Here is a 13,418-nt window from a genome sequence, read left to right as displayed (position 1 = left end):
ATATGTATTTTCCACAGTTGTCACTGGCATATTTCTGGAAGGGAGAAAAATATCCTCTCTATGCAACCAGTATTCCTCCCTCCACCTCTGGTAACTCTTCTCTTCCCACTGAAGCAACGTAGGCATTGCCTCCGATCAACTCCAGCTCCATTCTCCTCCCTTCCCTTTGGAGCTCATAGAGGATTTGGGAGCTGGATTTGTTATGTTTGATATTTACCAGGCCTACGAAAGGCTAAAAAAGTGCCAAAGCTCTGTGCAACAGAGTCCTGAATTACATTCTGTACTGTTACTAGGAAGAAATGTAAAATAAACAATATAATTTTATACTGTGCTGCATGTGGCCCACAAATTACAGGAGGAGGAATTACACGAAGAACAATTCATCTCCAGCATTCCAATTATAGGTGTAGGAAGAAAACAATATATTTGTGAGAATTTGAAATGCAGAGCAGTTGGCATAGTTTTATTTTAAAATTATAAATATTTTCAGATTGAAGTGCAATTAGTAGTGAAAATGTCATGTAGTTTTACTATGTATGTTTGTTAATATGGCTGGTATAACTCATTTAGGAGGTTCCTGCAGTGCAGAGTATGGTACTACATATATCATAACCAAAAATACAGTACTTACACATATATATAAAATATACATACAGACAACAATGCCAAACAGCCTTTTGGGACAGTCTAAAAGAATATCATTAATTTTCACTGTATACTTACACTTCTGGCTTAGTTCCAGCACTGGCTTTCTGTAAAAATCATTTCAAGTATAGAATTATGCTATTTGCTTGCAGCAACATCACAGGAACAGTAGTGAGCCATATGTTGCTACTTAGCAACTTAGTCTATAAGTCCCAAAGCATGTACTGATTTGAAAATTGAAGAGAAATGATAATTGTTGAGGGATGCTGTGAGGCAACTTGTCTTGGATTACCAAGCTATGCAGATGTTTGACGTTATAGTTTTGTTCCTTTATCTATATATTTTTCATGTTCAATGTCTGAGCTTTTATTTATGTTAGCCTAAAGGGAATAAATTGAAAAATTTAGGAAATACCCTTAATACAAGGTGATGTTTTTCTGAATATGAGCAGTTTTCAGTAAACAAAAGAAACTGAAGAGGAAAGTTCAGCTTTAAGACAAACTGAAATATTTTTGATATCTAGATGTTTTATTTTGTTCTGCACCACACATTACTTCACAGCCCTTAAATTTCTTGAAATGCTAGACTCTAAGGAAAAGTTAGAAGGCAAAACAAGCACAAAGTTAGAAGACAAAGGAACATGTCAGCAGACATTAGCCCCACATACTGCAGTCACAAACGCCTAAAGACACCTTACTGGAAACTTCTGGCTCTCTGCTGTTCTGAACTATGGCCCAGTCTACCCAGCCACCTCCCAGCTAAGTTGGGTCAGACTGAAATCAGAAAATGATGCTCAGGTCTGACCCAGTCAGCACGACCAGAGTGCACATAAAACTTTCTGATAGAACCATGCACCTCCAACCATGTAGGATTCACGGTTTAGATAGTAGACGTGCATCCAGCCAGGAGACGGGAGAACTGAACTCACTGCTCGTTCTGACAGGACTCAAACCCGTATCTCAGATCTTGCATGAAAAAAGCCAAATTATTGGGGGAAGGAGAGAATGAGCTTGTGCTCCTCTCATTGAAGTCACGCAACTGCACATTGAAAAAATAAGGCTTTTGAGGAGAGATGGAAAATGGAAACAGGAGAAAACTGTTGATTAGCGACTAGGCTTTCATCTTGGAGAAAACATTTTCTCATTTCTTCTTTTGGAATTATTTGTTTCACACTCAGTACAAATGAGTGAAAAGTGAACTAATAGACCTGAGAACAGGGACCAGAATATATGGCTCCCTTTCCTCTTCTCTCCTTCCCCAATAAGTTACAGAGTCTTCCACACTCCTATTTGTAGGGAGCTGAATCTTGTATTCTTCCTGTATAGCGATCCAGCTTCAACAAGCAGAATAAGCAGTGTTCAAATAGTAGCCAGGTCACCACTTTTTGGTGACCACTGTGTTTATATCTGAGATAGGAACTCTGCCCTCATTACAGCCAGTGAAGACCTAACCAGCACGGTCAGTGGAGAACTGCTCACCCATTTTAAGGAATCACAGCCACCTACATCAGGAACAGCTCCTGAAAGGCTTTTCTTGCAGTCCCAGTGTCAGCTATCTAAACAAGAGAGGCCCTTTCTCCTGTATTCCTTTGACTGGCAGGTCCACACTAGGGTAGTGTGTGTGTTTGCTTTTGTTTTTCCTTTTGTTTCCCTTTTTAAGAGCTTATGGCCTTTCATGCATATTCACTTAAACCACTGCAATGGCTTAAGGCTTCTCCAGCACCAGAAGAGATGACAGTAATGACATGGAGCGTGCAGCAGTCCAAGGCTGCTGGCTTCTCTCACCTGGCACCAGACACAGTGTGACCTACATGGCTCCACTTCCTACCCACCTGGTAGAGAAATGTTCTCTTCTCCATTCAGCCAGCTCTCCTCTGTGTTTGGTAATGATCTAAACTACTTAGGCTGTGTGTTAAACTAGCTTTTACCATAAGTAAAAGCCTTGGAGAGAGAGTTTAGACACAGACATCTGGGTTTTGAATTCCACCTGAAAGCCAGAGACCAAAGAGCTAGGGTTTGCCATAACCAGCTTTTACATATGTAAGTCCTTTGCCAGTTCCAGCTCTTAGTAACGGTTCAGACTTTTCTGTCATCTTTGAATTTGGAAATGTCACATTTGATAGATTATTTTCCTTGAAGACAAAGTCATTTGCACTTAAAATATCTAGGCCCAGATCTTTTAAAGGTACTTTAAGCACCTTACATCCACTAAAATCAGTGAGTATTAGATGCATAAATATCTCCAAGGATCCGGATCTTGTTAGCAAATGTAGAAACCACATAAAAGATTAAAACTTACATTCTTAATTTTTCAATATGCCATTTGAATTATTTAAACTACATGCATACACAGTACAAAAATATCAACAGAAGAAAAATAATTCTGATGTATAATGTGGATTTGCAATTCTTTATTCAAAACTATTTAAGACAGACACAATGATTCTCTGAAAGGTAGCAGCTGCCTTATAACCGCAATCATTCACAGAGTTTGTATTTCTACTGTTTCAAACAAATTCAATTAGCCCTTGCACTTCAAAACCCTCAAGGCATAAATGAGATGATACTAGGCTGCTTTAATCTAATAGTAATACTAAAACTTGTCAGTACAGTTTTTGGATTAATGGTTAGAGAAAAATTAATAATATAATTTTTCATTTTTTAATCAAACAGTTCTATTCTAAACTACCTCTGGAACTGGAGGGTTCTTAGCTGAATAAGTTAAGACACACACAAATCTTAAATGCAAAGTACAGTTGGTCTCTGAAGGTATTTCAGAATAACTTCAGCACAAGACTGGGACGCCTATGGTGGAACATTATTTAAAGATGTCTTTCTTGACTGAACAATATCCTTCATCTTACAAAAACAATCCTTAAAGAATAAACTTGTACTTCCCCACCCCTAGATGAACTTGTGCTACACAGTATACATTATAATTAGGTAGATAATCACGACTATCTAAAAACCCTACTTCATGAGGGCATTTAGCTTTGAAAGTATTATCTGTTTCCAAAGCTGTTGATTCCTAAATTACATCCCACTCATCTGCATACAATAACTACGCATGCAAGCTCATTTCCCACCTAATGAGGGATCTTCACATAATCCCACTGGTCCTGTCTGAAAGTGGTATGTCAGATTGGCCATTGCTGTGGCTGAGATATTGTACCACCTAGGCCACAAATCTGATCTTTTATAGCAATTTTTATGACACAAGATAATCTAATTGATCTGTACCATCATCACTTACTAACATGGAATTGAACTGACTGAAACATGCGAAATAAATTAAATTTTTTTCTCTGAATATAACTGCAGCAGCACAAATCTCAGTAATATTTTTTTTTTAAAAAAATGTATATGTCATTAAAATCTTTCAGTCTTAGAAATCTACAGTGATTTAGGGTTCAGGTAGAAAGGAGAAAGATTTTTAAATGTACATCTAATGTCCCAATTCAGTAAATAAAGCTCCCCCAAAGAGGAAGGACTCAAGAATACCTATAAAGAGTCCACACAACATTAAGCCTTTTGGGCTGCAAGCTACCAAAGACTGAATCATTTCCCTAACCCTGTTGCTAATGGTCTAATATTGGCAATGTTCCTCAGCCATATGATTTGTGTTAAAAATGCAATTCTTCAACTACAACTGGCCTAAGAGTGATAATTAAAGCTATTTGTGACATGTGTAGCTTATAATGATTAACTTGTCTGTAGTCAGATAAACAAATAACCTGCACCTGTAAAGACTTTATTTCCTGAAGGTAAAACAACTGTTTAGGAAAGATCATGCTGGCAAAACAGCTGCTTGCATTCTGGAGAGGAAACAAGGTAGTATCTTTCAACAAACGCCAACTCTGGAGTTTTATCAGCTCTATCTCATTAACTGGAAACAAGGCTTAAATGCTTTGTTTATAAATTATGATTATTCTTGATTGCAGCAGTTACTGATAGTGCCACTCATTTGCAATGCAACTCTTTGAATTTGTTTAATTACAATTTGAAACAAGGCAGAGAAGATTAATTAACCCACCTGGCTGGCTGGCACATAGTCCTGGCTCGGCTCTGTCATACTCATATACATGTTCTCACCGTCAAACTGCAAACAAAATAACAGTAAACATTCAGCAAACTTGAATATTTTTCTGCACTGACTGAAAAAAGCAGTCACCATAAAATAATATTACAGCCTGGTTTTAGAGACTTGTAATTGCATATGTGCATCTTGTCTTTGATGTTCCTGTTGTCATCCTTATTGACCCTGGATGTCAGTGATTTGGAGTAATTAGCGCTCTAGTAATTACAGCTAGCAAGCAAGAAATGAATGGTTTCCTTTCATCTGCAATCTGTTTTAAAACAAAATGGCTCATTTTGTGCACCACGTACACATATTGCTGTTGGTTGTAATGAAGTACTAAGTGAATTGTACTGTTACTGAGAAAAGGAAGATGAGAATGGAAAATGCACTAAAATGCATCTTAATGGATTCCAACTTTAGCTTTTAAGCAGAAGAGTTGAGATTTCAGAACAAATTAAATCCCCTCCCACTGAAATGGTCCCATATCAGAAGCTAAGAAGAATACATTTCCAGACAGCTTCCAGACATCTGACTGCATGAAACAGTATACCCCCTGACTGTATGGTGTAAGAGGATAGCTTGCTTGTTGTGTGAATAAAATAAACATTCAGAATCAGAACTGCAAAACCACCCTTCTGTAAATGATAAACACCATTCCTCTATACAAAGTAATAGCTCTTTCCCTTTTTCTCTTCTTATTAAAGTAAGAAATAACAGAGATGTGACAGAAAAGCATTGATTAAAAAATGGAGGTCTACATGGTGAAAAACTGTCAGAGTTGAAGTCTCATCCTGTATCAACACAAAAAAGTATAAAACTACTGCTTTCTTATGTAATCTAGAAAATGCACCTACAGAAGTAACTTACAGTCCTGGTACCCATTCAGGAGGTAGAGAAAATCTTTTCAAACCTTTCCAACAGGAATGAACAGCAGCAGAGATTCCTACACACTCCCCCCACCCCCAGTCATCAACCAATAATTTCCAGCTGCTATGAGGTCTGTTTGAAATAACTTTCACCTGACCCCTCCTCCTGTGAATGCTTAGAGTGACATATTTTGGAAATGAGCCATTATTTTTGGTGATGTGGCGGGATTTTAAGAAATCCCCGACACTGAGCTTGCTCTGCTTCTGCAGATGGTGGCGGTGAAATTCTTGTGAACGTTTCTATTCCAGGGTTGAGCTTTTTCTGAACATCCTACCTACGAGGTGCACTATATTCAGCTAGACCGAGGTGGACAAAGTCAAACCTTGGCTTTGGCACAGAGCTCTCCCAATTTTTGCTGAGGCAGCTGAAAAGGTTTCAACCTCCAGCTGTTCTTCCTCTCCCTCTGCCAGAGGCTACTAGCCTTGTAATAGTAGCTGTAAAAATGAGCACGTGCCAGCTCCTGGCATCCCAGCTGATGGTGCACCTCTTATAGCCAGAGTTATTTAATAGACAGTCACAGCCTCTCTGTCACAACTCCTCGTTTCATGGGAAAGATAGGATTATGCCACAGGCACAGAACTGCCAAAGCAAGTGTAACATTTCCAAAGTTTGATAAAAGAGGGCTAGCTGGATTAGTCCTTAAAAACAGGGATTGACGAGCCTTTTGTTTATTTACTGTCCCCCGTTTAAAGCTGCCATTTCTATCAGCATCCTCATTCAAGAATGTTCTTATTTATTACCAAAGTGGAGTTTAGAGAAAAATTTTCCAGATTGTTTGAAGGTCAAGGCATTGTTTCTTCTACTTAAATGGAGAAATGAAATTCTGAAGAGAGATTTCACAGCCTATAGTTGGCACTCTGATGTAAGGCCTACACGAGTTCAACTTATTTAGCTAGTTATAGAAAAGGTTGAAAGGTATCTTGATCACTGTGATTGGTACTTACACCCAGGAAAGATGGCTGATAGCAAGATGTCAACCATCCCAACAGTGGTATAGTGAGATCTAATGCTAAAAAATGGAAGTGACAGAAATTCAGCTTTCAAATATGATGTAAGTTTCTACTTCAGAAGGAGAAAGTGAAGAAGCATTGTATCAACAGCAAAGTCATCTTTTGGGGGAATTTTTAAAATGAATTTGGAAATGTTTTGTGGAAAAGATGCAATCTATATCATATTTATGATAAACTATAGGCTCAGGGTAGGCTGGGTACAATGGTACTATCTTCCCTGGAAACTTTGACCTTGCAAGTCTCTCATTCTGAATTTCTCTCATATATATGTTTATATATATGTACATATATATATGTATATTTGCTGCATTATATTACAAAGGTTGTTATAACTCAAATCTCATGTTATACATCTTTAGTTTGTTCACTTGCAGTGAACATGAAAAAATTTCTTTCCTTTGCTGCATATTGGCAGTCCAGGATTATTTTAATTCATTTTGCTTTCCCATAAAACCGTAAACTGTGGCTTGAGAAAAGAATCTTAATGATCATCTTTAACATAATTCGCTCTTTTGGATGTTTTTTACCTGTCCTTGCACCTAAGCTAATAGTTGCCTCAATCACCAAATCTGCATTCAGAAAATAATTTCTTTAAGATCATGTTTCCATGGATCTTGGAATTTTCTTAGATCATCTTCCTGCCTAATCAGTTCCTTGCTCCTAATGGTGCCTCCGGCTATGGTATGATTTTGGATCTCAGCCTTTCTGGTTCTTTACTTGTGGCTCTCCACTTAGTTTTGAAATGATTCTGTTCTAGGGTCTGTTAGGGTCAATGCTCAGAAAAATATATTGATGCATAATGTCCGTAAAATCTGAGCGACCTGTTAACATCTACAAATAACCAGTAGCTTTTGATCTATTACTTGATTTCTTCAATATTCAAACATGGAGTTTAGTCACTGCAATGTTTTCCTTTTCTGCTTGTTAGAAGTATGTGTAATACATTGTATAGTTCAGTAAGATTGGATGGAATGTGCATTTTTGTAGTCCTTATATATGCAGGATGCAGGCTGTAACATACTAGCCAACACTAACACTGTTATGTTATTAACTGTACTACATTTACAGCTATATAAATTATCTGCCCTCAGTCTACTGCAGGCTAGTACATAGGTGTCCCTAGGACATCTGAGATGGGCCTTCAAAATAACTGTAAAACTGAATGCCAAAGCATATACACATGCAGCTCCTACAGCAGATGTTGTCAGAAGCCAGCTCCTGAAAGATCACAGTGTTTACTCTAATGTTTATAAAATAGGGAAATTAGGATTTGTGTAAACCACACACACACACAAAAATGTTTACCACAATGCTGGGTTGTTTATTCATCATCCCCTGTGCCAGCTATCAAACAAGAGTGGAGTACACATGACCCATCTATTCCACTCCACCCCCTCCAAAAAGAGTATGTAAGATTTGAATAGCAAAAAAGAAGTTCAGAAACACTGACATAGTGTTCTGTAGCCATGCCCCACCAAAGGCAACCATCCCGTATCGACACAATAGAGAAAATGCCAATAATTGGATCAGCTCAGAAGTCCTACTACAAGGAGCTTTTACGACCTCTTTTTTTTCCTATGTGTAGCAGCAGCTTGCAAAACAAGCCCCTAAGCCCCAGGAATCAATGTTCTCTCCAGTACTGAATCATTTCACCTTTTCATATACTGCTTTGTAACATGCATGCTCTGCAGTATAACATCTCTCAACGATTCTCCTCCAGAATAGCTTAACTCATAAGATAGCCAACTTGAATTTAGCTTTACGAGTAAGCTGGCTTACACAGCCAGCTGCTTATCCAAGCAATTTATCCAAGGTCAGATAGCAAGTCAACAGAAAGCAGATATGACCCCAAGACTCTTCCAGCCAGAAGATTTTTCTTCCAGGTTACACCCTATACCTCTAAAATTGTCTTATTTTACTTACCATCCTAGACCTACAAGAACCTTATAGTAGCTAAACCTCCCTGCCACTCACTGTGCTTGACTACAAGCAAACAAACTGTGAAGATGCACAAGCATCGTGCAATATGTGGGCGACTCATCCAAACAGAACAGATGAAACACAAAGAAAGGCAGTTAACTGAACTGGCTTTCATGAACCTATATATGATGCATACATATCATATGACATTTCATCTAAGGCTTTCACAATGTGTCTCCAAAATCCTTCAGTAAGGACAGATTTCAAAATCTTTCATTTTAATCTATTAAAAGTGAATGCTAATACAATATTTTGATGTGTGATAGTAACTACTCTTGACAACATTTCTTTCCGTATTAAAGTGTAACTGCATGAGAAGTTTGGGTTAGAGGAAACTAAGAATATGACTGCATTCTAATATAAAAAGATATGTAACAGGGAGATGTTTTTAATATATATTCAGAACTGCATTACATTATTTAAATAATTATTATAAATAAAAAATATAGGCATGGCCAGTTAGAATTTCCATTGTGGGGTAACCCTTTTTCAGACAAGTTATAACTTTCAGCAAGCAACATGCACAAACTAGCTAAGTGCTGTTATAAAATGGAAATTATAATTTACTTATGTAAGTTAGGAATATGATTACATAAACACACTGTCTGACTGCTATTGAAGCCGGAGCTATGACAGAGTTCTACAAATACCCAGGCTGGTACAGCTGTTTAATCAGGCATGGGTCTACCAAAGGATCCGAAGTTGGTTTTTATCACCCAATAGTGCAGCATGACATCTGAGTAACATGATGGACTTATGCCCATGAAGCCTATTTTCACTTTCTTACTTAGGCTGCAGCCAACTTTGCCAGCACTTATAATGATGATTATGAAGTAGCAAAGCTTGCAAGCACTATATTTTTTATTCATTCTTTATATGTTTTTTTAAATGAACATGTCAGTTTTATGATGAGAAAAAACTTTACATGGACTATGTCACAAAGACATTGTAATCGTGTTGCATAAAAACAATTACAGAGCAACATTTTCCATGGTGACAGCAGCTCAAGGAAGCTTCATTAAAGCCCACATACAGAAGAATCTGAAAGACAAAAGGGAAGGTACAACAAGGCAGAAAAAAACTAGAAGAGGTTGAAAGCTGAAGGGGATCATTGGAAACAGAAGGCTTATGTACACTGCTAACTCTGTGTATGTATACTGTGATTAAAAATGCACAGACATACCTGTGCTAGCTAGGTAACTAGTTCAGATGGCAACTGCCATAAGGAAGCATAGGTTCAGCCACGTATCCTGCCCTTGCCACAGGCTAGCTTTCTCTGTGCAAGCCACTCTGTCTTCATTGCTAGGGACACCTGTGCTATCTGGATTAGTGTGAGAACAAATTTTCTCCTGTCTGTTTATCTCTGGCTTGAATTCCTTGCTACCCCACAGTTTTTGCTATGGTTGAGAGATGTGAAGGGGTTTTGCTGTTTTTACCTTTTTTTTTCATCCACAGTTTTCATCTCCTTAGGGGACCGTGTGTTTGCCCTCTCTTTGTATACATAGATGTGCCTTAAGTTCTGCAGGCATAGTTATGTCAGCTAAGAGAGAAAAAGAATCAAGCACAAGGATCCTTGAGCTGATGCTGAGCTCAACTTTTCCTAGTTTATGATGAAAAGCAGCACAATGTGATCTACATCTTGTCCAAAAGCCATGCAGGCAGAGTAGCATGATGCATACTAGAGCAACGGCTTTTGAATCCAAAACAGGTTTGCGGCAGGGGAAGGGTGCAACTTGGGACACTGTTTTGTGAACAACTGTATCTGAGCAGAAATCTCCTGAAATGGAGAGAGATTAAAGGAGAAGAAGCAAGGGGAGAGTTCATCAAATTGTTAAGAGCTGCTGTATTTAATAGGTTCAGCTCTTGAGTAAAAGCATTTGGATCCATCATCTCAATTTCTTCAAAGTATGTTACAGATCTTCAAAGCCTGTGTTATTAATCATATAATCTAAATACAAATTTCTCCAATCTTAGATTGGAGATGGAAATTAGATTTAAATCTAAACTTTAGCTGCACCTTTTAACCAGTTTAACTAGCTTTGACAAAGCTCCAGCACATTTTATTGTGCTTTATTTTAAGAAAATGTTGGAATAATGTTGTATAAAAAGATTATTTATTTCTAGCGATTTATACATCATCTTAGTGCTTACAGCTTATAGATATTATTTATAACTTACATTATTTAAAAGCCACTAATCCTAAAAAGCTTTAAAACTAGGTAATTTTGTTTATTTGAAATCAAATGCCAGGAGTGGACATTGTCTGAGGTTGCTTGATGACAAACAGAGTGACGTTTTATTTACTGAGAGCTGCTGAAATGAGACTAAAATAATGATGGGATACAGCATAAATCATCAAATGGCCAGGCTAAAGAAACAGTTGATCTTGTTATGGCAACTATTAAAGATAAAAACAGAGATGTTCTGTAAACAGTATTACACCATGGAAAAAACTTCTCTTGATAAAAATTTTAACTGGCGAGAGAAGAAGAAAAAAAAAAGAATTTCAAAGGCAGATGTGGCAGAGTGGGATGTCAGTGTTAAACCAAAACTCCATTTTGTTTCCTGAACTCCATTTTGTATTCTGCACTGAACGCATGTTTAAATTTGCCCACGGCAGGTTGTTGTAATGCATTTGAGGCAGGCGTCCTTCCCAGGAAAGGGGCCTGACACCTCGCCAAAGGACGACAGGAAAATTGTCAAAAAACAATTTAGTCCTATTGACTTTGATGGTGTCTGCTCTGCGGCCCTCCCTCCTTCCAGGACTGTTTTTCTAAAGAGGAAAGTACCAGAAGCCTATGAGAGTGAATAGAAATGCCTGAACGGAGCATCAAACTTCAAAAAGCTGTGTTTCCCTCCGGGGGCCGAGGAAGGTGACTGCTGCAGACCAGCAGGGTCTGGAGCAGCTCCGTCCCACCTGAAACACTCGGAGCGCTCCAGCTCCTAGGAAGATTGAGGCGTCAAGCATCCGCAAGGAGCTGGGGTCTCTTAAGATTATTACTGTTACTCATTTTAATTCTGTAGCTTGGTTCTCAAGGGTAAAGTATTATGAAAAACCTTTATCAAACCTGTCTTTTCATTTTCTTGGACTAGGAAGGTGGCATATGATTTGCTGGATCCAAGCGTGGTGACCTGCAGGTTAGGCATACTGCTACCTGGGCGCCTTCCGCGGCCGTGGAAGGCAACAGGCACCCTGCTGCCTTGGACAAGTCATTTATTTTTTTGGATGTGATGCATCACCTGCCAAAGTGTCTTGTCTCCCACGAGAGATTAAAGAGGTGACACGGAGGCCCTGCTTAGACCGAACATTAGATAGCTAAAACAAGAGTAGGTGCTTTCTGCTCCTAGCGCTTGAGTGGTGATGGGAAGGGATCTCCGCGGCTGTCCAGGAGAGTGGGGCGTGAGCCGCCGAGCTGTGGATCGGGAGCCTGCGCCACAGACGTCAGAACTGAGGGTGCTGCTTCTCAGAGAAACGCTGCCAGACAGCTACACTTACAGCCAGAAACAGTGATGAAGCTCTGCCCCCAACACCCGATGGACTTTGACACATGTAGGACTCAGGACTCCCATCAACGCGCTGCAGAGCTTATGCAGACTAACACTGCTCCGTGTCTTCTCTACAGCCTGACTTTCACAGTGGACATGTTTTGAATCTGCTTGATTCTCCTAAATTTAGACCATTTTTATCTTATTTTCCATTGATAAAACATACTACCACTTCAGAAAGTTCAGGCAGTGCTGTGAAAGTTTTCTTTCACATATTATCTGTGTATCCATCCCACCTTCCAGACCTTCTCCCATCATGTTCCCCAAGTTAACTCACTATTTATTGCTCATGCTGCAAGAAAAGGAGAAAAATCAGAGGGTTTGCTGGTATGTTTCGAACGGGCATGTTTTCAAGGTGGCCAACTTGCTGAATATCTAAACACAGACTGGTAGTTAAAACCTGAATGATGGCACTAGAGCCTTTTTATTTTTTTTCTGTGCTTAATCGAGGTTAATGTGGAACTGGAGAGGAGGTGAAGGGGGATGTTTAGCTTCCCGCTTGGAGCCGGCATGTGTCAATGCCTGACAGAGCCTTGAAGTTGTTCGCCTGCATGCGGAGCACCAGCTGAATGAGGTTACAGCGCTGAGCACAGCGGGCTAAGGGAGGCAGGATCAGACTGCTGGGAGGAGCGGCAGAGCCCAGGCAGAGCAGAGCATATCAAAGGCAGCCCAGGGGAGGACGGGTACTGTATTAGTCCTTTGTGCATGTCTAAATGGCAGACAGCGAGCATGCCGAGATGAACTCTGAACTCCCTCAGCTGGGGTCCTGCTCCTTTTAACCTTGGGTGTTAAAGAAAATTAAAAAAAAAAAAAAAAAAAACACACCCCGTAGACTGGACTGATACGCTAAACTCTCTCTTGCATATTGAACGCTTGTTAAATAAACATACTGAGATCAAAGTGCTTTTGTTATTATTTTACTCAATCCACACTACATTATAGATGTAGCCACCCACTGGGAAAATTGGGTGATAAGGTGGAAAGGTTTGAACAACTAAGATTACACCTTCCTTTTTCTGCCCACAGTAGCTGAGAACATTTGTTTAATCTGGTAGGCTTGCAATATTTTCCAGCTCCAGTACACCTTGTGGGGTTCACGACAAGGTCTGATCCTACACCACGTAAAGCCCAGGGAATTTCGCCAGTGCCATTTGAATAGGAACTGGATCAGGAACAATCATAGGTTAATAAAGCCCCTTACTACTTTTAGATTCAGAGTCATTTTTGGTCAAT

At 39.2% G+C, this 13,418-nt stretch overlaps 1 protein-coding gene across 1 annotated transcript in view; it reads right to left on the bottom strand.

The window, feature by feature from the left end:
- Window positions 1–13,418, bottom strand: part of TOX (thymocyte selection associated high mobility group box) — a 218,228-nt gene that overhangs the window by 100,071 nt on the left and 104,739 nt on the right. Inside the window, exon 2 of the mRNA XM_062568213.1 lies at window positions 4,678–4,743. Coding sequence (XP_062424197.1) covers window positions 4,678–4,743 — 66 coding nt within the window. The remainder of the gene's footprint in view (window positions 1–4,677; window positions 4,744–13,418) is intronic.

This window comes from Rhea pennata, chromosome 2 (assembly GCF_028389875.1).
Source record: "Rhea pennata isolate bPtePen1 chromosome 2, bPtePen1.pri, whole genome shotgun sequence".
Classification (NCBI taxonomy): domain Eukaryota; kingdom Metazoa; phylum Chordata; class Aves; order Rheiformes; family Rheidae; genus Rhea; species Rhea pennata.
Note: the sequence above shows the minus strand (reverse complement) of the source record. Positions and strands in the feature narration are given on the sequence as shown.